Source organism: Thrips palmi, unplaced genomic scaffold, assembly GCF_012932325.1.
Source record: "Thrips palmi isolate BJ-2018 unplaced genomic scaffold, TpBJ-2018v1 HiC_scaffold_16, whole genome shotgun sequence".
NCBI classification, from domain to species: Eukaryota; Metazoa; Arthropoda; class Insecta; order Thysanoptera; family Thripidae; genus Thrips; species Thrips palmi.
Genome location: NW_023144625.1, coordinates 8,314,323 through 8,340,076, shown reverse-complemented (window position 1 = coordinate 8,340,076; position 25,754 = coordinate 8,314,323). Strand labels below are relative to the sequence as shown.

Below are 25,754 nucleotides of genomic sequence, written 5' to 3'. Positions count from 1 at the left end.
CCGTCAAACACCAACACGCCGGAGCATGCATGCATGCATGCATGCATGCCCGGGCCGGGCCGGGCCGGCCTCTGCAGCATGCTCACCATGCACACGGTTCACGCCACGCTCGTGCCCCGCTGCCACCGGCCTGGCCGGCCAACTTGCTAAAATAAAATCCTCCACCAGGTCATTTTTGACTCTACCCTTTCTGGACTTCATGTTTTCGTTACCATCCCTCCCTGGACCAGCCGTGGACGTTAAATGTGCAAAACAAGCCAGGCTTCAAACACACCGCTTCCCTCCCCATCACCAAGAGCCGCGACGACTGGCCCAACCTAACCGTCGTAGGTCCCCACCAGCCGCCGGTTCCCTAAGGCACACTTGTTATTGGCACGGCACGACAAAAAGTCGCGTTATAAACGGCTTCGTAAACAAAAATTGTGTGTGTGGTTTTGTCCCTTTCGAAAACCACCCCCGTGGCCGTGGATCCTGACCATGCCTGGGGCGGGGCAGGGCGGCACTCTGGCCACAGCGCGCCGCGCGGCCCGGGGCGGCAAGTCTTCCAATTCCCTTATTGGGTCGACCCCCTCGCTAATGCCGGAGGGGCCGGTGTCGGGAAGCGTTTAACAGGGGGCCAAAGCCGGCGGAGGCGGACAAACCGCCGGCTCCGCCTCGCAAAGGACCAACACGCCGGTCCCCATCAATGGTTTGCATGCAGCATCCATGGGGGGCCGGGCCGGTTCGAGTCCCATGCACTCGGTTAAAACGCCAGAGCTCGTGGCCCCCTCCACCGGCCGGGCCCCCGGCCCGCCCCGCAAAAGAACCCCCCAGGTCATTTTTACTCACCCTTCGGGGACTCCCATGTTTCTTTCCACCCGGCCCCTGGAGCGGCCGGGACGCAAAGTGTGAGCAGCAAGCCAGGCTTTCAAACACACCCCCCTTCCCTCCCCATCTCCAGAGCCGTGCGTGGCCTGGCCTGGCCGGGGCCACGTGGGTTGCACTGGGCCCGGCTGGGGGCCCCGCGCCTCGCACAGCATCTTTGCATGCTGAGGCAACGCGGTGCAGCGCGAGGCGTGGCGGGGCGTGGCGGGGCGTGGCGGGGCGGGGCGGGGCGGGGCGGGGCGGGGCGTCTAGGCTGACCGGCCTGACCCCACTCTCCATGGCACCACCGTCTTTGCACCTATCACAATGCCTACACCGAATCTCATCTCCTTTTTATTTCATCGCCTTGCACTTTTCCCTATCTTTTTGCACTCGATTCTTGGGCGGATTTTCGAGTTGCTGCCTACTCCGTAGTTTCGCCCTTCGCGCGGTCACTGCCTCCTTGTCGCACTGCGTGCTCTTCCCCGCTGTTCGTACCTTGGTTCGTACTGTGCGGCCGGCCGACCGTCCGCACTCTAAATGTTGTACAGTGAAGATTCTCCACATTATGGTGAAAATGTTCCATATTATGGTGGTGCAGCTGACTTCGTAACATACCATTGAGAATTCACTGTACCTTATAGAGATTTTGACGAATTTCGTTGGTATTATGGAGAAAATCGCCACCATATTATGTTGGTGAAGCCTTTCACCGTAAGACATTTACTGTGCGTGCAGCGCGTGCTTTGCCGCTTAGCCTGCTTCCATTAGTCGCGAGGGTGAAGCGCAAAGGGGGTCCGAGAGCTCGAGCCTCGCGTCTCGCGCCAGAATAATTATTTGAGGGAACGGCCCGCCGGCCCGGGCGTCGTTCTGCCCGCTGTCTTGGCGACTTTTCCCAGGCGGGGCCCCCGAGCCCCCAGCCCCAGTTGGTCGTTTCCCTCGTGGTCTGTAAATGAGAGGAGGGGGCTAGGGGTGGCGGCACGGCGCGGCAGGGCGCGGCACGGCGCGGCCTGGCGGCTGCAAACGATAAGCGATGTTGGTGGTGCTGGGGAGGGGAGGGGGGACAGACTGACCGGCGTTGACCGGGCGGGTCTTTGCTTTAGAAGAGAAGCAGATCTCATCCCGAGTTGACAGACAGTGCGAGACAGACTGCGCCCCTGCCTGTGCTGCTGCGCGTGTCTTGGACTTGCCGCCACCGAAACAGGAGCAGGAGAAGATTCGAGGACCACCAACATGACCATCATGGACTGGATGATGGCGGTGCTGCGCTTCGCCGCGGTTGCCAGTAAGTAAACGAGTTCGAAATGAGCGGCGCGTTCGACTTGTGTTTTCATTTGCCTCGAATCCAGGCGAATGTAATCCGGTTCCGGTGCGTGAGTGAGGCAATCAGTAGATGCTGTTGTTAAGACATGGCTATATTCACGTTTAGTATTAAGTATACGTTACGGTTGAGGGGGTTCAGCGCCGCGCTGCTGTGTCAAGTCGCTGAAGAGGCGGCCGCGTTTCCGAAGCGACGAAGCCGAGCCGGATGAGGCACCCTCCCTCCACGGCCCTCTCTACCTCTCAGGTGCCGCTTTCGGCGAGACAATTAATTATATTCGATAATCATGCGCGCTCGGATGGACTTTGCGAGCGCCCGGTCTTTGGGGCGCTTCGGCGTCCTTCCGTGACTCGCTCCGTCCGGGAGGGGCCGGAGGGGCGAGAGGGGCGAGAGGGGCGAGAGGGGCGCCGACGAGCGTCGCAACACGCCTAGACAGTTTTGGAACCGCCGCGAGGTTCGCGTCAGTGAATTCGGGAGTGTCGCAGTGCACGGCCGATTGGCGTCTGTCGCCTTCATAGTTGAGATGTCAATCATAGTTTTCGGGGCGACGCGGAGCTACGCGGCCATGCGTGCCGCGGCGCACGAACTTGGTGCTGGCCTGGCAGTGTGCTGGCGCTGCGAGGAGCCCCTCACGCACATCTCTTCCCCCTCCCTCCCTCTTTTCGCAGTGCCGGGACGCACAGTTTAGAGGCGGACACTTCGATTCCTCGCTCAGAGTCTGATTTCAGGAAGAGTGCGTCACGCTTTCGCCTTTGAAACTGAGGCCAGTAGTTTCGGCGGTTTCGCTACATGTAATCTAATCTTATTTCGTAAAAACCTCAATTAATTTAGATCCCTCGAGTTGACGTGAGCGAAGAATGAAACGCGAAACTCCTCAATGGCGCCGGTGTTATCTTAAAAAAAAAAAGATTGGCCCAGTGTCTGCTAGCAATCAAGGGACAGGAAAAATGCTGCCACCTTTGCGCACTGGTGATCAAAACAACAATAACTGGAACAGCGGCGTCAGAAAAGGGGACTCCCCGGCCCAAGCCCCGGCCGGTGCCGCGAGCAGGTTGGAAATGGGGCCCATAGTAATCTGGTGGCTTTCGGGCGTCGAGCAGCGTCGAGTTGTATTCGCGTACAGCGCGCTGTGCGAACAGTATCCCCCTGTCTCTCTCGCACCCAGCGAGTGCGAGAGAGACAGAGCGACGAAGGCGCCTTTCGGAATCAGCCTGAGTGGTGAGCAATTTGCTGGACGCGCAGGACCCGCACAGTGGACCAGAAGACCGGTGGGGGCGGCCAAAATTCTAAACGCGTGTAGAGCTCCAAAGTCACTAAACAGGACTCAAACCGAACGTGTGACCCCACTAATGGATTCCTCGTTCGGAGAGCAATCCATTGGTGGGGTCACACGTTCGGTTCGAGACCTATTTAGCGACACTGGAGCTCAAAACGCGTCAGAATTTAGTCCGCCTCCACCGGTCTTCTGGCCCACTGTACGCCATGGACCACACAGGCCCACGAGGGCCACAGAGGGACAGAGCCATGCGCCGGCCGCGCCTCTTTATGTAACCATATCAATTAGCAGCCATGCGCCTCGCAGCTGATTAGTACATTCAAACCCAGAGTAGTGTGCGTGCTGGGCCCTGCTGGGCCCTGCTGGGGCACGATATCGGCGGACGAAAAATTGCCCGCGCCAGCAGCCCGGCATGATATGGGGCTGTATCCGAGCGATCCGCGCGCGGTGGAGCAACGCGTGGATTTTACTGAAGGCGATAGCGATATCGCCGCGGAGCCGCGGAGCCGCGCCGCCGAGGCTGGACCGGAAGAAATGACTCGGCGTCGGGGAGTCCCCTCGCGGCGCGTCGGGGCGCACAGTGGGCCAGAAGACCGGTGGAGGCGGACAAAACTCTAGACGCGTTTTAAGCCCCAGAGTTGCTAAACAGGACTCAAACGGAACGTGTGACCCCACCAATGGATTCCTCGTTCGGAGAGCAATCCATTGATGGGGTCACACGTTCGGTTCGAGTCCTGTTTAGCTTCTCTGGAGCTCAAAACGCGTCTAGAGTTTTGTCCGCCTCCACCGGTCATCTGGCCCACTGTATGTCGCGTCCTCACGACGACGGCCTGTTGAGGCCCGCGGTGGCGGCCACGGAGTGCGGGCTGCTCCGGGGGTCTCGCGTCGACGGCGGCCCGGACTTTGAGCGCGCCGGGGCGCGTCCTTTGGCTCATTCCGAGCGGTGCCGCGTCGCTGTGTCTCCCTCGCACTCCCGGGCGCTCCGTCGGGGTGCGAGAGAGACAGCAAAGCGAATGGTCTGTCGTTACGGCGAGCTTTGCGTGCTTTGCTTGCGGCCGCGAGTTGGCGATGGCGGCACGTAGACGACGCAGACGCCCACGCCGGCCGGCGGGCTACAGCTGGGGTCACGGACGGTTTCATGGATCTGCTGGGCCTGGCTGGGCCTGGCCTGGGGCCGCCAGCACGTGCGCTCTGTCTCTCTCGCACCTCTCCGAGACGCCCCATGAGTGCGAGAGAGACGAACGCGATGCGCGCGGAGTCGGCCGGCTGGCGTGGACGCGCGGGTGCCCGATGGACCGACTGCGCGTGGACTGTGTGAGGCAGAGTAGGCTGCGGGCGGAAGAAACCCGCGAGGAACCTCGGCGAGCTCGAAGCGAGCTGGCCACGCGGAGCCACTCGGCCTCTCGCTGGCTGTGGACTCTATGGGCCAAATCCCGGCCGCGAACCTCATAGGGACGCCCCGTGTTGATGCTGGCTGTCGCCGCGGGGGTGACACCGGAGGGCTGGTGACACGACGCGGCGTAGTGGTAAAAACTTTTGACAGCGGGTCTGACACGCCAACTTATGCCATGGACACCGCACCGCGCGGCACGGCGGCACGGCACAGCCGCTGTCATGCTGTGAAAACTCCAGCAGCGAGGCGCGAGGCTACACTGCCGTGTAGTTGGCACTGGGAATGACTCGTAAACCTTCATAAACCGGGCCGGGCGCATGGTGCGAGAGTGCAGCGACCCAGGACCTTAAAGCAGGTGACGCGCACCGCCACTGCAATGTTTGTCGCGGATATCAGCCAACCGGCCGGCCGCGCCGCCTCCGCCGCCTCGCCTCCGCGCCGCTTGCGCTAAAGTGCCCATGGCCCGCGGCTACATTATAAAATGGAGTGCGGCGGCCGGAGGCCTCAGTAGCGGCGAGTCTGCATCGCCGGTGCGTCGTTGTGTCGTTGCGCCGTTTTGGAGCCCAGCATGTGGTCGGCGGCCGTCCTGCTGGCGACGTGCGTGGTCGTGGCCGTCGTGGCCGTCGTGGCGGAGGATGCGGCGGGGACGCAGCCAGAGGGTAGGTCGGGGTCGGCCGAGGGGCTGGCGGTGGCGGCGACAAGGGTGGTGCGGCCGAAATCATATTTGGGGTGGAATGCTTTGTTGCGTGCAGTTGCCAAGTGGGCCATGGCGGCGTCCTCTCTGCAGTCTTCCCGGCCAAGAGTCGGCCAAAGGAGAAGCGAGCTGGAGAGAGAGAGAGCGAGAGAGAGAACGGTGTGGTGGTTGGCGGTACGAAATTTCTGCTTGACGGTGCAGGCCCCCGGGTTGCCCCGAGGGGGTTGCCTCCCGGGGTTCTCATCGCGGCTTTTCTGGAGTCGCGTGGCGCTCTCTTGGGTCCGAAACGGCCAGCCCCCTCCCCTCCCCCTCCCCCTCCCCTTGGAACAAATAAGGAAAGCCGCGTCGCTCGATGTGAGTCCTCGTCCTGCCCGTCCAGCCCCAGCCCGCCGTCTGCACTGTCTTGTCTTCAGGCCGGCCGGACCGCCCCGCCAGGCCCCGCCCCGCTTCCGTAAACTCGCCGCCAGAAAGGATCATCCGCGATCATCCCCTTTGCTCAATAATACACCCTCGCTTCGCGTACGCTGCTCCGCTGCTCCGCTCGTCAGCCGGTCCCAGGACGCCGCGCCGCGCCGCCGGCGGCCGCCGGTCCTTTCCGGCTCCGCACCCGGCCACGACCGGCGGCCCGCGGCGACGGGCCGCGCCCCGCTCCCGCCCGCTCCCCCCGCCGACCCGGGTCCAAGCTTCGTTCCGTCGTCCGTTGTCGCTCGCCTTCGCGGCACCCCAACCCGAGTGGACAGAGCGCGGCCGCCACAGTTGTCGCAGCCCTTTCCCCGTCGCGTGTGTCCGACCTTTATTCGCAGCGGGAACCGAGGCCCCAGTCATTGTCGCGTGTGCCGAAATAAAAGAAAGGTGTCCTGGGCCTCAGAGCGACACGGCGTGTCCGGCCGCAGGCCCGGCCATGCGGGGCGACCGCAATCACCTCGCGTCCGCGAACCACGTAACACGCCCCGGATACAGTGCCGCGGCACGGTCCCGTGCGACGGGAGAATAGAACTGCACCGCTGCTTGTCCGTTTCATGCTTTGTACTTGAACCGGTTCGAGCGCGGTAGTACTTGTTGATTGAACGGACCAGCCAAAGCACCGCGGCCCCGGCGGCCTGGCGACTGGCCCCCAGCCAGCGGCACCAGCCTGGATCAACAATCAATATTGTTGGTAATTCGCCCGTGTCTATAGCCACCGTGTACGAAGTAATATATGAGTTGCCGACCCCTCGTCGCTCCGTCTCTCTCTGCCGCTCGCCTTCGCGGCACGCCCCACCCCACGAGTGCGACAGAGACTGCGGCCCTGCCCGCAGGTTGTCACAGCTTCCGCGTCGCCGTGTGTCCGACGCTTTATTCGCGCGCCCGAGTGCCCCGAGTTCATTGTCGCGTGTGCCGAAATAAAAATGAAAATGGTGTCCTGGCAGCGCGTCAGAGCGACACGGCGTCACAGTTCGGCCCGGCAGGCCCGGCCAGGACGGCGGCGACTCGAGTGGCAATCACACTCGCGTCCGCGAACCACGTAACACGCCCACGGTACTGTACAGTGCCGCGGCACGGTCCGCGAGGGCGACGGGGAGTAATCAGAATCCTCGCACCGCTGCTGTGCCTCCGGTTTCATTGCTTTGTACTTGAACCGGTTCGACGCGCGTGTGTACCTTTCTGATTGAATCGGACCAGCCCTAGCGGCCCGCGGCGGCCCGCGGCGGCCCTGGGCGACCCTTGGCCCGCAGCCAGCGGCAGCCAGCCCTCCGGATCAACAATCCGCGGCACGAATATTTCCTGTTGCGTTGCTTCCCCGTTTCCCGGATCGGTCCTTCGGGCATCCAATCAGGGCTGCGCCGCCGCGGATTTCCTGCAGGACTCGGCGCACAGTGGGCCGGAAGACCGGTGGAGGCGGCCAAAACTCTGGACGCGTTTTGAGCTCCAGAGTCGCTAAGCACGACTCGAACCGAACGTGTGACCCCACCAATGGATTGCTCTACGAACGAGGAATCCATTGGTGGGGTCACACGTTCGGTTCTAGTCCCATTTAGCGACTCTGGAGCTCAAAACGCGTCCAGAGATTTGGCCGCCTCCACCGGTCTTCTGGCCCACTGTGCGGCGGCGGCGACGCGCCGCTCCCGGGGGAGGGGGAGGAGGGGGGGCGTCTGGGGGCTCGACCGGGAAAGGGCAGCAGGGGACCTCCCTGAAGGGCTTATTGGGGCCTACGGCTCCTGAGGCGGGCCCGACGGCGGGGCCATGGACCCCCGGGCCGAACCAATGACTCGGGATTTGCCCTAAGTCCGGCGAGCGCGGTGTGCGCACCAGGCCCGCCGGCTGACTCCGAAAGGCACTTTCGTCGCTCTGTCTCTCTCGCACCCCTCCGGAACGCCCTAAGAGTGCGAGAGAGCCGGAACAGCGAGAGCCCTGTTCGGAATCCACCCGGCGAGCGCAGCGTGACGTCACGTCTCAAAGCCCCTCCTCTCCTTTCAATAACGGCTCGAAGAGGACCCAGCGGAAAGAAAGCATTCGCGGAAAGCATTCTCCGCCGCCGGTACTCGAACCACCGACCTCTGTGTTCCAGGCGTGTGCCCGCGCATCGTTCCGCGCGACGAGTGGGGCGCCAGGCTGCCCAAGCTGGTGACGGAGATGCAGAACCCCGTGACCACGGTGGTGATCCACCACACCGCCTCGCCCGCCTACTGCGCCACCACCGCCGACTGCATCGCCGCCATGCAGAGCATGCAGGTCTACCACCAGGACGGCAACGGCTGGGACGACATCGGCTACAGGTGTGTTGCTTTGCCAGGGTCTTTCTTCGCGGTCCGGCCCGCGCGCCAGTGAACCCGACGCGTTGCCCCACCCGGACTGCCCGGCCGCGCCCCCGCCCCGCCCCCGCCACGACGTGGACTCTGGTCGCGCGACTTCCGCGTACAGCATCCACCAGCGGCCCGGCGCCGGCCTCACAGTGCATCGGGCAGCACCTTATCGCCACAAGGGCACGCCGCCGCGCCACCCACGCGTGCCGCCCGGCTCACTCCGCGTTTCATCGCTCTGTCTCCCTCGCACCTTCGCGGGACGCCCCACGAGTGCGAGAGAGACAGAGCGAGGAGTTGAATTCGCCTCTCCTGTCCGCAGCTTTGCCGTCGGCGGTGACGGGCGAGTGTACAAGGGCCGCGGCTGGAACAGGATTGGCGCTCACGCACCACCCTACAACGCGGACAGCATCGGCATCACCCTCATCGGCGACTGGTCGAGTAAGTACACAAGTGCACGGATACGCACCGAGCACGCGCTGCAGTGCAACGTGCAGTGCAACGTGCAGTGGGCGGCGACTCTGTGACGCACGCGCCCCTCCGCCTGCCGCACTGCACCCCGATAGCCAGCAGACCCGTTCCGAGAGTCGCTGTCGTCGCTCCGTCTCTCTCGCACCTGTACGGCAGGGCGACAGTGTGAGAGAGACGGAGCGACGAAAGTGACTCTCGGAATGGGTCTGCGGCCGGCCGGTGGACTTGGTGCTCGATCCGGCCGGCCGGCTGCAACCAGTGTGTTTAGACCGGCGTGGGAGGGGAGGGGGAGGCTAGAGTGCAGTTCGTCGCTATCTCCCCGAAGGCCCGAAGGCCCGAAGCCCGAAGGCCCGAAGGCCCAAGGGTGTGTGGATCTGGAGCAGGCCGCGCCGCCGCGTCGCCATCATAGCCATCGCCGCCGCCGGGCACGTCGGGCTAGAGTCCTAGAGTGGGAGAGAAGAGTCAATTGCGAAAACGCTACGCGCACTTTGCCATACTCGTCATTTCCGGACCGCTGCGCCGGTTTCCGTTTTCCGGAATTCAAACACCATTATGGCGAAAAGACGTACCTTCGCAACTCGCTAATGTCACACGACAGGCCAACGACCCGAAAGTAAACAATATTTCGTCTGCCGTGTGCCTCCCCGAGTGAAACGGCGGAAAAGACGGGCCGGATACAAGACCAGCGGTCCGGAAATGACAAGTATGGCAGATTTCGCTGTCAGAAGGCGCGGACAGGCATGACGTTTCTCTCCCACTCTAGGACTCTACGTCGGGCCGCCGAGCGCCTGCGGAGTGGCGGCACCGCAGCACACCTGTGTCGCTTGATTGCCTACCTCGCACTTCGCAGGCGCTTGGTGCGGGCCGCTCCAGCCGCACTCCGTCTCCCCCGCACTCTTAGGGCGTCCCGATTGGCTGCGAGAGAGGCAGGGCGACGGACCGCAGTGTGGCGGCGGCACGAGGAGGGAACGCCCCCACCCCAGGCCGTGGCGCCGTGGCCACCGCGTGGTCGGCGTGGTCGGCCCTCGCCGCTCCGGTTGCCAGCCTTCTGCCTCGTTGCCGTTACTGCCATTTTCATCAGATTACGCAGTGCCCCGCAGTGGCCCGCAGTGGCCCCTGAACCGCGTCCGATAGGCCGACGGGGGCAGCGGAGCTCCAAAGTGTCTGGCCGCGTCTCGCTCCTAACTCGATTCCCTCCCGTTGCAGACGAGGCCCCGCCCAAGGTGATGCTGGACGCCGTGGAGTGGCTGATCCGGTGCGGCGTGGACACCGGCCGCATCGCCCCCAACTACCAGCTCGTGGGCCACCGCCAGGTCAGGCACACGGAGTGCCCCGGCAACGGGCTGTTCGCCGTCATCCAGACCTGGGACCACTGGGTGCAGGATCCGGCGCCGCCCGCGCGCCGCCCCGGCCTGGAGCACCACCACCACGCCGAGGCCGCCGCCGTGGCGCCCCTGCTGGTCGTGCCGGAGACGCCCGAGCCGCAGACGCCGGCCGCCGCGGCGGGCCTGTACGACCCGTCCACGCCGGACGCGGAGCAGGCCGTGGAGGTGGTGGAGGTGCGTCCGCTCAACAAGAGGTCGCTGTGGGACCGCCTCGTCACCATCTGGGAGAAGGAGGCCATGAGGCAGGCCGCCATCGCCCGGCGAGAGGAGCTGGCGGCGCTGCAGCAGCAGGACGCCTCGTGACCACACGGCGACCGCGGCGCCGCGCAGAGCAGCGGCGGGAGACTCAACTAGGCGGCGCCTGCTGGTCAGGAGTCGCGGTCAGGGCGACTGACGGTAGCACGCAGCGCCCGGCCGGCGAGGCATCAGCCTTGCTTCATTGAGCCCTTCTCGGGACCTCTCGATCCTAATCGGAGTAATATCTCAAAGGCGCGCTGCCGCTGAACCAGCGACAGCGCCGCGCTGGTGTAGCGGGCCCTTCAATCGTCGTGTTTCGTCCCGCGTGTTTATCTTTGCATCCCCACATTCGCGTAGGACGGACCTAGTCCAAATGTCGTTTGTTTTTTTTGTACGCCTACCTTATGTTGTGATATAATCAATCCAGGAGCGGTTTCCCGTGGATCCACATCCTGCCATCAGTATTCGTGTCTGTGTGCCTGTGAATGAATGTGTTACTTTATTACTGTGTGCGAGAAACTAATTTTATATTTTTTATTGCGTTTCGTGTGAATATGTGTCCTTTTAGTCAGTAATAATTATTGTGTAGTACCATACCATGTGCAAAATAAAAATATAACGATTAAGTTTGAGACAGTGGTAATTCTTTTGCGCTATTAAAACAGGAAAAATGCCTTTTCTTATGGCCAGCATTTTCTTTCCAAAATATGCGCAGGCACATTGCCATTTCCCCGCGAGGTGTCAGTGAGTGGTCACCTTCACGGCGCCGCTCTGAGCGTACTGTCGCCGTGCCCCGGACTTGATCCCGGGTCTTACCGAGCCTGTCCCCACTCAGCCACCCAAACACTTCTGCCCACCTCACCCAATCTTAGAGTGATGGTCCCGGATTCGATGAGTAAACCGAGGAAAAATTGAATTTCGAGAGGCGAACCCCGGATCATTTCAGGGCGGCCGATGTTCCACTGTCAGCGCGTCCGATTCGGGGACTTGCAGTGCACCAGGTAGTACCAGGTACCGGGCCGGCCGGGTCAAAGTGCCCACTGCCCTGTCCGCCGTCCGCGAGGACTGCTACACCGAAAGCCTTACTCACGCGCCGTTCTGCGGACTGAAAATGAGCCCGGAGCCTCCCTATCCCTCTCTCCCTCGCACTCATGCGACGTCCCGTGTGCTTGCGAGAGAGACAGACCGAAGGCAACCTGCTGAACGGTAATGAGCGCCTTTGCCAGGCCAACCACGACCGGAGGTGTCGGAGGTGCGTCCCGCCCCGCCCCGCCCCGCCCCGCCCCGCCCAGTCTAGCGCGGGGCGTGAGGGGCCGGCTCGGCCAAGGGCTTGGCCGTGCGCTGCGGTTTTGGTGTTGGCGGCGGCACGCGGCACGCGTCGCCCGGCGCACTGACCCTCTCGCTGGCACGCCCCTCATGAGGCCGGGGAGAGTGCCCCACTAAACAGGTACCCCTTCCCCCCCCCTCCGCCCCGCGCCTTTCAGAGACGGCCGTGTGTCCCCCCTACCCGGCGACGGCACGGCGACGGCACGGCGGCGGCAGCTTTTCCGTGTCAATCGCCTCTCCGTGTGTGAGACACGCACGGCGCCGCTCGCGGCCGCCTGCGCCGTGCATGTCCCGTTCCAGGTTCCAGGTACGATCCGGGACGGCCGGGACGCCATGGCGGCCATATACACGACAATCCAGCGGGGCCTATTTCACTTTCGAAGCGCTGCTGTGGTTGTTTGTTGTTTTACGGCCCGGGCGCCCTTCGCAGGCGGCCGGGAGGAAAAAAAGGCCGCGGCAGCTGGTATTCGAAGCCCGATCCGATTGCCGGTGGAGTGGCTGGGAAACTGGAGCGGCTAGGCCGGCCTGGAATGACCTGGAATGGGAAGCGCTGGCACGACACTGGAGGAGCCATCGGGCCGGCCGACCCTGGAACCCTGGAACCCTGGACAGGACAAGGGACGCCGCGGGACGAGGACGCCCCCCCGCGGCGAACTTTCACACTGGGCATCCCAACGACGGCGTGCCTGGCGGCTCAACACTGACGCATCCATTTTGGACGCGAGCCCCCGCCCACCGCCAGGGCACCGCCAGGGCACCGCCCATCGCGCTGGTCACTCAGAACGAGCACTTTCGTCAAGTGGCACCGTAGCCGCTGCAAAAGTTTCGCGGTTCAAATCCCGCGAGTTCTGGCCGCTTCGCCGCACTCACTCCCCCAGGTCTGCGTCGGGCCGAAGCCTGGCCGAAGCCTCCCCGCCGCCGACGCAGGCAGCCGTGTTAACTTGGGAGAGCGGATCCGCGCCAGTGTGGGAGAGTGACGTCATAGCCGTGTTGTTGGAAGAATGCGTGTGCCTGTTCGGGACCGCCGAAGGAGAAAAATCGCGTTTGGGGGCCGGCAAGGGGGGCCCCCGGCCATATGAGAGTGCCTGTCCCCGGGCCCCGGAAGCCTTTTCCCTCAAGGGGCCCTAGGAAGAGCGCGAAGGGCACATTTGCATTTCCTATGAGACCGCCTGACGCTTTTTGGTTTTCGGCCTAGCCAGAACTTTGCTGTAGGTAAACAGTGAATCAGGAAAAGGGGCCCGGCCCGGCCGGGGCTCCATTTCAACGTGCAATTCGATTCGACTCGCTGCAGCGTCGGTTTGGCTGCGCGGCCGGTCGGTAAAAGAACCAGCAAATGCTTGTGGAAAAACAAGAACGCCGCTGGTTTGACACACGCGCGCGCGGCCGCTCGCTCCTCCGCGCCTCCTGTCCCCCGCGACGGCGGGGAGGAGGGGCAGGGACAGGGCCGAAACAATGAAAGCAATCAGGCGGGCGCCTGATGCTGCAGTTGCTTTGGTCTTTGGTCTGTCAAACGGGCGCGGCGGGCCGGGCAGGCCGCGCAGGGAAAACGCCAAACCGTCGCGACGCCTCCTGTCACCGCTGTCACGCCGGGCCACGCCCACGCCGCGCCGCGGCCCCCGGCCACGCCGCACTTAAAAAACCGGGCCAGGCCCCCGTTTTGGGTCGTGGGCGGCGGCCGGGCACCGGGTCCGCTCGCCGGACGCAAAAAAGAGCAAGAAAGGCGGGGGAGCGGGAGGGGGGCACGAAAAGAAAAGGAAAATTAGGGCCCCGCGCCACGCCGTCTTTCAGGCACCGCGGCCCGGCGGCCCTGGCCGGGCAGGCCGGCATCCCTGGCGCCGGCTGTGGAAACAAAGAATGAGTCAGTGGGCAGGACTCAGTGCCGACGACCCGGGGAAAAAGCCGAGAAATTTTTGGGTGGCGGCCGGGGGGAGTGCGGCCCTCGGTCCTTGCAGCAGGATCGGCACTCACGCCCGGCCGCCGCATGGCCGCCAGGGGCAGGCGTGGCCGGGGTGGGGCTTGGGGGGCGTGGCGGGGCGTGGCGGGGCTTGGCAGCCGCGTGGCTTCCGCCCTGGCCGCCACTGGCCGCGCGCTGGCCGCGGGCGGGGGGGTGGCGGGCGTGTGTGGGCTGGTCGCCGTCCTTGCCCCTGAGGCACGGCTAGCCACGGCCAGCCAGAGGAGCCAGAGGAGAGAGTGCACCGCGCGGCGCCAGGCCAGCACCGCACCGCCGGGCTACGCCGGGCGGGGGAGTGGAGGCGAGCGCGGAGCAGGAGGAGCAGTGAGTCGTCCTGCTGCGCCGACGGCCAGACCGCCAGTCCGAGTCCTGCAAGCGGTTCGAATCGAAGCGCGTTGCCCGTGGTCGTGCCTGCAGCCCGCCGGCCCGCTGGAGGCGCTCGAGTCTCTGGAGTCGGTGCTGGAGCCGCGCTCTCGGCGAGGCGTTCCCCGCGACGCTCTCCACGCCGAACCACGCCGAACGCCCCGAGACGCGAGAGACGCGCCGCCCGGATTACCTGTCGCGCGCCCTGACAGAGTCCCCGCCGGGCCCCGCGATGTGAGGAGGTGACAAGGACAAGGGCGTCCTCTCGACGCGTCCCCGGGACCGAGAAGCGCTGCATGGAGTCCACGGCGACGTGGTCAGTGCGGCGGGTGTCCGCCCCCGAGCCCCGCCCCCGCCGCAGCACCGCCCCCGGCGCCTGCTGGACCGTGGCGGCAGTGGCGGCAGCCCTCCTCCTCGTCTGCTGGCAGCTGCTCCCGCACTGCGAGGTGAGTGCGACCGCAAAAACGACTGCACGGACGATTAGCCGCGGCCGCAGCGGCCCGACGAGCGGAGCGCCAGTCCGCGGTTCGATCCCAATTAGGTGCGCCATAACAGTGTCTTTACGGGCGCGGCGTTGAGCGTAGAAGGGCGCCACTGGCAAATGGGCAGTGATGGGCAGCTCGGGAATCGAACCCCGGCCGCTGCAAGTGGCGTGCTTTCCCTTCGCCCTTTGCTGCCTTGGCCGGCCTTGGCCCGATTGGACTGCGAACTAGCGCTCTGCCCCACGGCAACGTCGGCGACAACCGTCAGAGGGATGGGACACAACAGAGCCCTGACGGTGAGCGCGGCGGCGGTCCGCGTGGGCTCGCACAACGGCGGTGCGGATGTTCGCCGTGTCGGATTCGCCCTGGCAGTGCCGTCGAGATGCGGTACTACTCCGCCGGGCCGCGGAAGCCGTGCAGGGCGAGGGAAGCCTTCCGCCCGCCTCCCAGTGTCTATTGAATGGGACCGGCGTGAGGCTGAAGAGACCCGAATTGCAGCGGCGACGTGCGGCGCGGTGCCGCGATGGGCCCGCGTAGCATCGCGCGGCAGGCTGACTCCACCTAGAGCCCTAGAGTGGAGAGAGACGCCACCCCGATCCAGACATGGAGCAGAATCTCTGCTGGGGAGAACACGGTGCGTGGCCACATGGCGGGGGTGGCACGGCGTACGGCCGTTTTTACGGCAAAATTCAACCGTTAAGTCACAGGCGCTTGGCCAGCCAGGCTGAACTGGAACCGTATGGCCGTCGAATTCCACCTTTGACCCGGTTTTGGGATTTCTAAAATTCCGACTACCCGGTGCCCCCTAAGGTTCCCACTGGCAAATTTGGAATCGGGACGAGGGGGCCCAGCCGAGCCCTTGCCGCGCGGGCCGGGGGTGCGCGGTGAGCCTGGCCGAGCAAAGCGAGCAAGATGGCCCAGCCACACTGCCGCCTGCGCTCGCTAGCTGACTGGACCACTCACTCAAGGCCTTCCACCTCTCTCTCGCACTCAGGGGACGTCCCGCACAGGAGCGAGAGGCATGGAGCGATGGAATCACTCTGCTGGGGGAGTAGACATCCGTGCGTGGCGCCCTGGCGTGGCGTGGCACGGCGTGGAGCGTGCCGTAGACGACCCAATTCCGCCGATTCAGTCACCAGGCGCTTGGCCAGGCCAGGCAGGCCCGGCCGCCCCGGTATGCGCCGTCGAATTCCTCTTTGCCGGTGGGATTTCTAAAATTCCGATATCGGTGCAATAAGGGTTCGGTACATTGGAATCGTTGAGATGCTTGCCGGAGCGCTTGTGGGGCGGTGCGCGGTGCGCGGTGCGCCTAGGCCGACCTAGCCGCACGACGCCCAGCCACAGTGCTGCCTGCCCTCGCTAGTGCTGACTGGACCACAAATCGAAAGCCGTTCGACCTCACCTGTGACATTCAGTGTAACGGCCCGGCGTTCCGAGAGGAGTGTCTTCGGGACACGACGTACCAAACTCATGTCCATGTCCTGTGCAGGCCGCGCTGCAGCGCCACGCCGTGTCCTCGACGGCGACCCTCCTGGTCCCCGCGACAGCGCGCACCCTGCCGGCGAGCAACGCCCTCCAGGCCAGGGCGAAGGACGACTACGACTACGATGACGACGACTACGACGATGACTACGACTACTACGGCACGAGGAAGAAGAAGAAGAAGCCGGCCGGCGGCGCGCAGGCCGCAGCCGTGTCGCCCAGCGAGACCAACGTGTTCAACTTCGTGAGGATCATGGTGCTGCGCCTCGTGTGGGGCTTCGCGTCGTGGTTCGGCTGGGACGAGCCGCTGTCGGAGGCCTTCGGCGGCGCCTTCGTGCCGCCAGGCGTCGACCCCGACGGCGATGACGATCTCGGTTTCGACTACTAGCAGCACGAGACTGCCTCTCCAGCCCTCCGGCCACGCGGGAAAAGCTGTTCCAGTACGCTTATCAAGGCTGTATGCCCGACTTGCACCCAGGGGTCCGTTACTTTCACTCTAATCAACAATTCGGCTGCTTGTACAAGCGTACAAATGGCCTCTGGAAAACAAATTATTGACCCCAGCTTGCACTCTTAATTTATGATTCTGTAGATTTTAGTATTTATCACTCTGAATGTATATAAAGGTAGAACAGAAATGAAAGTTAGTAATGAACAATGTTTATTCTTTATACAAATTAAATAATTGTAAAAAAAAAATATATATATTCAAGGCAAGGCCTTAACAGTTCATATAAATATCAAATTCATTTACAAAGTGAATTGATTTCCACGCCGTTTAAAAGTCAGGCATTTCAAAATCATATTCAGATATATTACACACATTATTGTCTTCGCCAAGCTGTTGATAGCATCCCTTCTTTTTGCGCACTAGATCTCCCCACAAGAAACTCGTAAAACATTTTGGGCAGGAGCCTTCCACGGGCACAAACTGATCTGGTTCATCCCTTAGAAAGTGTTTTGCTAAACAAACTGCATGTGTTTCCACATTACAATCTCTGAGAAGACACTGCATGGTATTGTCTTTGAGACAAGGAGATTTACAAATATAGCACAGTATAGATGAAAACTCTTCAAATAAATCATCATCAGCTTCCTTGGATGCAATTTTCTTGCTCACAACTGGCCCATGGCAAATTGCCATATGCATCGGAGGAGTATTACCGCCCTACAAAAAAGAATCAAAACATTGAACAAAATCGAGTGTTCCAGAAGAACAATAAATTATATTGACAAATAAACTTACAGGAAAATCTCGGGCACGATCAGGCAAAAGCCATCTGATAGAAAGAGGAAGTCTACACCAAGGGCCAACACACAACATTTGGGAGACAACTCGCAGTGCGTATTCAAACGATGATTCTTTACGAGTTTTCCTGGTTACATTTCTGAGCCGACGAGAGCGTTGAGGATGTTGCCATGCCCATTCGAACTGTAACATGATTCATTTGTATCATCATACAAATAGAGAGACAACAAGAATGGGAGTATTTTGAAAAGGAAACCCACCCGCAATGCTGATATGTCATTCGGGAATCCATGGATGATTAAGACCATGTCCCTGAAATTTCAGTTAACGATGATGCATTAAAAAATATGCAAATAAAGAAAATAAACACAAAAATTTTTTAAAAAATGAAGATCTAATGCAGCGAAAACGAAATTACCATGGGCCTTTATCACTTGTTCGCCAAGCTCCCCCCTTCTCCTTCCCCAGGTTGTGTTGTTGAATCCGTCTGTTGGGATCCACGGTGAAGCCGATGTAGGTGCGTCCCTTGTACCGAGGATTCGTACTCGCAGACACAAGCAAGTAAACGCCAAAAAAAGATTCGATGACATCTCCTGTCAAAGTTTTGGCCTTGCGACCCATCGAGTGTGGGGACTTCTAACCTACAATGGTATGTAAAGACTCGTGCATGCTTTGACGAGTAACTAAGACCTCACATCGCTCACGAATAGAATTCAAAGTGAATACATGAACCGCAAGAAAGATGCAAATTTCATTGACAACGCAAGGTTAAAAAGTTACAACAATATCCAGGAAAACAAGTTTGTTTGTTTGAACATGTAAACAAAGACTTTCACTGGCAGTCCCTTGCCAACATTGAGAAAGAAAAACTGAGCCCGCCAAACATTTAGCATTTAGGGACTAAATATGAAGACGACACCTGTCGCATGGTAATTTTGAAAGAAACGATTGAAACTTAAACCTTCATGATCGAAAGGCTGCATCCACGTCGATCGGCGGCCGTTTGAGACCAATCCTTCCATCGGCAAGGTTGGCAATGAATCAACCTCCCACTACAACTTTAATTTGGCGGCATATTTTAATTCTTGCCAATGTGTCCCCAGAGAAAAAAAAACAAGCACACCCACGAACATTAAAGTATTTATTTATTTATTATCTAGACCAACCATTGCTACCGATTCGTCGATAGCAATAATAACATTAATGAAAACACTAATAATAAACTGGATTGCGGCAGCGCCGTCGACGCCGCATTGGGCATCGGCTTCTTTCTCCGGTCCAGGAAGCCGACCCGGCCCTCCACGGCGGGGGCCACCACCTTGTGGATGCGGATGTACTCGGCGAGGGCGCCGTACGGCGTCACGTCGGCTGCAACAGACGAACAAGGAGCCCTTCAGCAGTGTCGTGGTCGTTCCCTTTCGCCTGACCTACCCTACCACAAAACGGCCTGGAGTGGTATTTTCTCTGAGATACGTTGTCAGCGGCGTCGTCGCCATGCTGTGCACTAAGCTCTGTAGCGGGCGCTCTCACCTTCAGGCCCTGAGCTCGCTGACAGCTAGCAGCCCGATTCCGAGAGCCGTTTTCGTCGCTTCATTTCTGTCGCACCTGCGCGGGGCGCCCCGTGAGTGCGAGAGAGGCAGAGCGACGAAAACAACTCTCGGAATCGGGCTGCTGAGCCACAAGTCGAGCCATCAGGGCTGGGCTGCTAGCCGCGCAATAGCCTCCCGCCTGTCTGCCCGTCCTACTCGCCCGCCAGATGGGTTGCCTGCCACCGGGCGCCACTCGGGGCACCCAAGCGGGGACGACCCTGCTCAGCCTTTTCAGCAGTCTTTTCCTAAGAACTCGCCACTCTGCCTTCAGTGCTGCCGACTCAGCAAAAAACGCAAGGGGAATGTCATGCCCTTTTGTTTGGGGAAAGTGGTGGCGTCAGGGATTCAAAGACCCGCAAAAGGCGGCAGGGAAGGACACCCAGGACGGTGAAGCGTGGAAAAATGAACGCACCCAAGGACAGGCTGGGGGCGTCCTTGAGCATCTTGAAGCCGTCGCCGCCGGCCACGAGGAAGTCGTTGGTGACGACGCCGTACACCTGGCGCGGGTCCACGGGGCTGTACGACGGGATGGTGCAGTTGCCGCACAGCGCCAGCGCCGACACGACGCGCCGCCCGGGCGCCACCGTCAGGTCGTAGATGACGCGGATGCCTGCGAGCAGAAACCAGAAACCATTGCACCAACCCGCGCCAATTTTAAATCCTCCACCACACCAGCCGCCTGGCCCGCCTGGTTTACCGGAGTACTGCAGGAAGGCGCCCTTCTGGTACTGCAGGTCGTACTCGGCGACGCTGTGCTCCAGCATCTGCAGGAGCACGTCGCCGCGGAGGTACACGACCACGAGGAGGTTCTCGAAGGGGCACGTCTCGATCACGTTCAGCAGGTTGATGGTGCCGTCGCCCACCTTGTCCACGGAGGTCCGGATGTTGCCGCCGTTCTGCACGCCGATGGGCGCGTCCGTCCAGCCCGGCCCGGAGTAGCGGGTGGCGCGCTGCAGCACAAGGTCGTTCAGAATGAAGAGCGCAACGAAGATGGCACGTGAGAAAGGCTTCGCTGTTTGCATCGCGACGCGGCCTTGCTAGGCTGATGGCGAGGAGCGTCGCTCTGTCTCTGTCGCACTCATAGGGCGTCCCGCAGGGGCGCGAGAGAGACAGAACGGCGGAACCGTGCGGCCGCTAACGCTACTTGACATCAGTCCGAGCACGCCGCCGTTCAAGCCACGCATCACACCACGCGGCCGCGGCCCGCTCCGAAGAACGCCCTCGAGGCACTCACGTAGTACACCAGGGAGTCCGCCACCAGGTTGCCCAGGTTGCACTCCTTGATCCTGCACACGCCGTCCAGGAAGACGAGCGTCCTGCCCACGGGCTCGAACGTCGCGGGGTCCAGCTGCTTCTTCCACTGCTCCAGCTCATCCAGCACCTGTGGATCTACCGAACAAACAGGTAGCATCACAGGTTCAGTAACACGACAATTTTGAATGATTTCATTTTTTTTTTTGCTGGATCTATGCTCCGTGTCGCGGTAGTGCCCCCGAGTGGGCCTGCGCGGCCTGCCCGCTGCACGCCGAGTGCTGCGACATTTTTACGGCCAATACTCCAGGGAGACTAGCATAGATGGGTCGTAAAATATGCCCGGGAAATAAAATGGATGCAGCGCGAGCCCACCTTGCGGCTGGGTGTGGTCCAGCAGCACGGGCAGGCCCCGGACGTCCTTCCTGGAGGCGATCTCGCCGTCCGCGTCGAACTGGATGCGCAGGCGGCCCATGTACTTGGTGAAGGCGTAGGCCTGCACGACGGGCACCTCGCGGCCAGAGGGCTGCTTCACGAACGTCGGGTACAGGCCTACCGGCTCGTCGTTGTCGGGTGCGGGGCCTGGGTTCAAATACCAGCGTGACACATTTTTTTGGGCAGCGCGACCCGCAGGATACCCGCAGGTCATCACTTTACCAGTGTAGAGGAACGAGTGGCTGTGGCCGCCGACCACCAGGTCGACGTGCGGCACCTGGGCGGCGATCTCCTTGTCCTTGGGGTAGCCCGAGTGGCCCAGGGCGATGATGATCTTGACGCCCTGCTCGTGGAGGCGCTGCGCCTCGGCCTTGACGGCGGCGATCTCCTCCAGGAACTTGACTTGGACGGGCTTGGCCAGCAGCTGCATACAAGCCCCGAGATGTTCACCGTTATTGGTTCCGTTGCACAGTGGGCCACAAGACCGTTCGAGGCGGACTAAATTCTAGACGCGTTTTGAGCGCCAGAGTCGCCGAATTGGACTCGCACCGAACGTGTGACCCCACCAATGGAATGCTCTCCGAACGAGGAATCCATTGGTGGGGTCACACGTTCCGTTTGAGTCCTGTTTAGCGACTCTGGAGCTCAAAACGCGTCCAGAATTTCAGCCACCACTACCGGTCTTGTGGCCCACTGTGCGTTGGTCCGGGCAGGTGCCCGCTTGCCTCTCGCCTTGCCCGCGCCGGGGGTGATGGCACCGCTAGATAACAACGGCACTAACACTTTTAAAGTGTCGGGAAGGGCGGGGACGGGGGCAACGCGAGGGAACGGCGACAGACAACTTGATTTGGAGAAAGCACCGCCTTGATCTTTTCCAGCCTTGACTAAGGGGGTCCGTTCCAGGGTGGCGAAAATAATCAGGGCCAAGGAAATGGCGAATTTCCTGCGCCGGCCGGGCCGAGGCGGGGCGTGGTGGGGGAGGCCAGGGCTTGCAGTGCAGAGGGAGATAAAAGCGCCAGGAATACGGCGGGAATACTTTCCCTGATCGATAAGGAGGGAGAAACGGGCGGGGAAGTTGTTAAGGACCGACGAAGGGCCCGGAGAGGGTAGTTACGCCGCCGGGGTCGCTGGCACTTATCGAGAGGGGAAGTGGCAATGTTTCTTTCAACAGGTATCCATAACTTAAGGGGTGCCGTGAGTTTACAGGCTCGTAAATTGTTCCCACACCACGAGAGACAGCGGCGTGTCCGAAACAACCAACTTAGTTACGTACACGGCGAAACCGTTGGAATTGGCGTTCCGTAACCAGGAGTGCCAAAATTTTGCGTTTCATTCCTGGAGAGCGGGATTTCGGCACTCACGTAGGGGGGACCTAGAACACGGAATGCCAGTTTCTTGGCGAGCCGGGCTGCCTTGCCGCGGTTCGAAACCACTTTCCTCTCACTCACCGCCGTGTCGGACGTGACGTAGCCGACGACGCCGACGCTGGTGCCGTTGACGTCCAGGACGACGGAGGGCCGGACGCGCTGCTGCATCTGCGGGTTGGCGCTGGCGTCCAGGTTGGCACACACGTGCGGCGCCCGCACGTCGCGCAGGAAGGGCTCCAGGCCCGCCTCGCCGTCGTCGAACTCGTGGTTGCCCAGGGACTGCAGGGGCAAGCGCATGCACGCGTCACACACGTGTCTCGACACACCGCGACACGGCCTGCAGGGCATTGTTTGTGCGGGCAGCGTGCCGTGCCGGCCCGGTGGGAGCAAGGTCACCTGCCTCGACAATTTGCCGTGCCGTGCGAGTTTGGTGCCGGTCGGGCGCCACCGCGTTACGCCCCGCCGCGCCATAGCACCTGGCGTGGCACGCGGCACGCGCCACAGTGGGCCAGAAGACCGGTGGAGGCGGCCAAAACTCTGGACGCGTTTTGAGCTCCAGGGTCTCTAAATGGGCCTCGAACCGAACGTGTGACCCCACCAATGGATTGCTCTCCGAACGAGGAATCCATTGGTGGGGTCACACGTTCGATTCGAGTCCCATTTAGCGACTCTGGAGCTCGAAACGCGCGTAGAGTTTTGGCCGCCTCCACCGGTCCTCTGGCCCACTGTGCGCGCACGGCCGGGCGTCACGACTCGCCGCGGTTCATCGCCGCGCGTAAAGCGAGCTGTATCCACACGCCGTTCGCAGCGCGTTATGGCGACAGCATTCCGAACGGCAGCGCTCCGTCTCTCTCGCACCCGTACGGCCGCACGGTACGCTCCGTGAGTGCGAGGGAGACAGAGCGACGAAAGCGCCGCGCCGTCCGGAATCAGCCCTCGATGACACGCGCGAGCACGCTGGCGGGGCGTGCGGGCGCTTTCCCCAGGAAACTGGCCATTTTCATAATCTGTGACGCGGGGACGGCTCGGCGCGGACGCGGGCCGGGACGCGCCGGGACGCACGCCCAACTCGCCGCGGGCCAACTTGGGGTAACCAAATTACCAGACCGAATTAAAGTCGTGGAGCGTCGCGCTGCCCTGCGCAACACCCTCGTTCGACATGAGCAGCGTCCGCCAGAAAGGGCAAAACTTTGCCAACAATGTCCGAAACATGCACCATTACTCTTTGCCGAGCCCTGGTGCGCGAGTGGTGCGATTGGTTATGACGTGCATGCGGTGCATGCGGTGCTCGTCACGCGGACGAGGAAGAGCGGTCAAACTCAAACTCCTGGGCCGGCACTGCCACTGCACTGCCACAGCCGGCTGACCGGTGAGGCTAAACTGGCCGCCATTGGAGTAAAAAGGGCCGCAAGAGAAACGCCCAGCGAACCATTTCATTGAAATAAAGAATCAGAGTAGAAAATTGACATTGTTTCCTGGGCGCCACCTCACCATGGCGTCGAACGCGAGCATGTTGGTGAGGACGGCGGCCATGCGCCACTTGAAGATGTTGTAGTAGAAGGAGCCCTGGAAGGTGTCGCCCGCGTTGAGCACCAGCACGGCGGGGCCGCCGTTCTTGGCCTGGCCGCGAGCCTCCTTGATGTGCGCGGCGATGCGGGCGTAGCCGCCGTAGCACGAGTTGCTGGCCGCCTCGGCGTCGGAGCAGCGGCTGGAGAACCTGCAGCACCAAAGTCACCCAGTTCCAAACTTTTCCAAAGTAGTGGTGGTCGGAGTAGTTCGCGGTTAATCCTTCCGTTTCAAACAAAAGGAGAATGCAGTAGGAATAATTTTTGGCGGTGTGAAGATAGCGGAGTTTCCGCTTGCGCTTTTTTTTTTCGGAGTTTTCACAGTACGTACTCTCGCGATGCCACGCGGATGCGCGCAGTATCACTTTTTCAACTCGTCGAATCGCGGCATCGCGGCGCGGACGCGGACGCTGTTGGAATACAACCGGACCCGCACACATTTCCTGCCAAAATCAAATCAAACAGACGCGCGGCAACTCGAGCGAAAACACGCGAGGAATCCGGGGCCAAATATGTAATAATGCCACCGTACCTCCGCGCAGACAGTCCACCAACGCGGAGCAATCATCAAATTCTCGATCGTTCGTGTTATCATTTTTTTTTTTGAGGAATTCGCGACTGGAAGAGCGTGCGTCACGCATGCAGGGGGCGGGGCCAGGCGGGGCTGGGGAAGGGGGCGGGGTCGAGTTGGCGTTGGCACGGACCCACGCTGCCACCGCCTATCATAATAAAGCCCGGCAAACTAAATCAATCCATTCTCGCCGGCCGTACGCGCGGTCCAAGCTTCAAGCGGCCCTTCGGGTCCCTTCGGGTCCCTTCCCTCGCCAGAGCGCCCTCCGCCCTTGCAAGTTTGGCGCCGAAATTGAAATAGCCGCGCCCTAATGATGCCCCAGTCGGCCCATTCCGAACGCCGCTTTCAGGGGTATCCGTGCGAGAGAGACAGAGCGACGAAAGCACTGTTCCAATTCAATTGCAGGCCAATACGGAACACAACTTTCGTCGTGCTGTCTCTTTCGGCGATCCATTACCTTGATTTTGTTCAGTGTCAAGTTGAGCGAAAACTAAAGATAAACAGTAAACAAAGTGCCTTCTATACGAAAGAGCGGTCTTTTTTAGGTTAGTCGTCTCGCCCAGGCCTGTGCTTGGCAGTGGTGGCACCTAAAATTAAAATGCCCAACTAAATCTCAGACAGTAGGCTTTCGGCTTCAGGACACCACAGGCTTTCAATGATTAATGATTTCCAGACGAATGAGTCGAACTGTCACATCGCGTCGCGCCGCCGTGTGCCGGCTGCTGCGGATTCTGCTGCTGCCCGGTTGCAGCAGACGCTGGTCCTTCCTTCTCTCGACGATAAATAATCCAACCTCTCGAAAGGTCGGCCGCCGCGGCGAGGTGCGAGGCAGTAGCAGGCACTCACCTGTTGGTCTGCTCGAAGCGGGCGTGCATGTCGTTGGTGTGGATCAGCAGCAGGTCCAGTCCCGGCGTGGTGGTGGCGGGGGCGTCGGTGGGGGCGTCGGTGGGGTAGTCGGTGGGGGCGGCGGGGCCCGCCAGCGCGGGGGCCACCGCGAGCACCACGAGGCACGCGACCGCGGCCGCCGCGGACACGCTGCGCTGCATGCCGGCGGCCTTCAAGGCCTTGAACTGCGGCGGCGCGCCAAAAAGTCGGTCGTCTGTGTTGTCTCTGTTGTCCCACTCGGCCGTGTCGGGCCGGGTCGGCGTGGCGGCGCGCTTCCCACTCGTGACCGGTCTGCCGACTCGCGGCTCGCCTCGCCGGCTCTGGCTCTGGCGCTCGCTCGGCCTGGCTCGGCCTGCCGCCTGCCCTGCCCCGCCGGAGATGTGAGATGCCGGCGGCTCTTCCGCGGTGTTGTCGCTGACGGCGCTGACGGCGTGCTCCCCTCCCCGGCGATGCGGGCGCCGCGATGCCACAATCTGGGTCCGGATTACGATAACGTCTTCCTGCTAATCGCAGAGGAGGCGGCGGCGCGCGGCCCCAGGTGGCTGCAACGACGGGCCGCTGGACCAGGGCGACCAGGACGACGCCGTCGAGCCGTCCGTCGCACGGTCACACGGCACGAGTGCTCCTGGAAACAACATCAGCAAGTTGCAAGGCAGATTCCGAACAGAGCTTCGTGGTCCTGTCTCTCTCGCACGCCCGTCAGGAGGCGCCAAGGGAGTGCGAGAGAGAGAGAGAGAGAGAGAGAGAGAGAGAGAGAGAGAGAGAGAGAGAGAGAGAGAGAGAGAGAGAGAGAGAGAGAGAGAGAGAGAGAGAGAGAGAGAGAGAGCAGAGCTGCAGC

The 25,754-nt window shown here is 61.6% G+C and overlaps 4 protein-coding genes across 6 annotated transcripts; 2 read left to right on the top strand and 2 right to left on the bottom strand.

The window, feature by feature from the left end:
* The first annotated feature begins 1,930 nt into the window (after positions 1-1,930).
* LOC117642659 (peptidoglycan-recognition protein LB-like) lies at positions 1,931-11,032 on the top strand. Of its 3 annotated transcripts, none has more exons than XM_034381074.1 (4): positions 1,931-2,128; positions 8,076-8,283; positions 8,630-8,748; positions 9,985-11,032. In XM_034381074.1, exons 1-4 carry the CDS (start codon positions 2,077-2,079, stop codon positions 10,464-10,466), a joined length of 861 nt encoding a protein of 286 aa, XP_034236965.1. In that variant the 5' UTR covers positions 1,931-2,076; the 3' UTR covers positions 10,467-11,032. The 3 variants fall into 3 exon arrangements, with proteins under 3 accessions (XP_034236965.1, XP_034236962.1, XP_034236964.1); XM_034381071.1 differs by lacking the exon at positions 1,931-2,128 and adding an exon at positions 3,208-3,382; XM_034381073.1 differs by lacking the exon at positions 1,931-2,128 and adding an exon at positions 5,350-5,492.
* Positions 11,033-14,794: 3,762 nt separating this feature from the next.
* On the top strand, positions 14,795-16,729 carry LOC117642962. Its single transcript, XM_034381599.1, has 2 exons — positions 14,795-14,818; positions 16,012-16,729. Exons 1-2 carry the CDS (start codon positions 14,795-14,797, stop codon positions 16,390-16,392), a joined length of 405 nt encoding a protein of 134 aa, XP_034237490.1. The 3' UTR covers positions 16,393-16,729.
* On the bottom strand, positions 16,643-18,123 carry LOC117642590 (structure-specific endonuclease subunit slx1). Its single transcript, XM_034380893.1, has 4 exons — positions 17,672-18,123; positions 17,514-17,565; positions 17,251-17,436; positions 16,643-17,172 (listed from the first exon to the last, which is right to left on the bottom strand). The coding sequence occupies exons 1-4, from the start codon at positions 17,872-17,874 to the stop codon at positions 16,783-16,785; spliced, it is 831 nt and encodes a 276-aa protein (XP_034236784.1). The 5' UTR covers positions 17,875-18,123; the 3' UTR covers positions 16,643-16,782.
* A 258-nt stretch (positions 18,124-18,381) lies between these two features.
* LOC117642589 (protein 5NUC-like) lies at positions 18,382-25,092 on the bottom strand. Its single transcript, XM_034380891.1, has 9 exons — positions 24,878-25,092; positions 23,387-23,612; positions 21,977-22,174; positions 20,751-20,952; positions 20,469-20,675; positions 20,077-20,231; positions 19,540-19,792; positions 19,255-19,452; positions 18,382-18,621 (listed from the first exon to the last, which is right to left on the bottom strand). Exons 1-9 carry the CDS (start codon positions 25,075-25,077, stop codon positions 18,425-18,427), a joined length of 1,836 nt encoding a protein of 611 aa, XP_034236782.1. The 5' UTR covers positions 25,078-25,092; the 3' UTR covers positions 18,382-18,424.
* Positions 25,093-25,754: the final 662 nt, after the last annotated feature.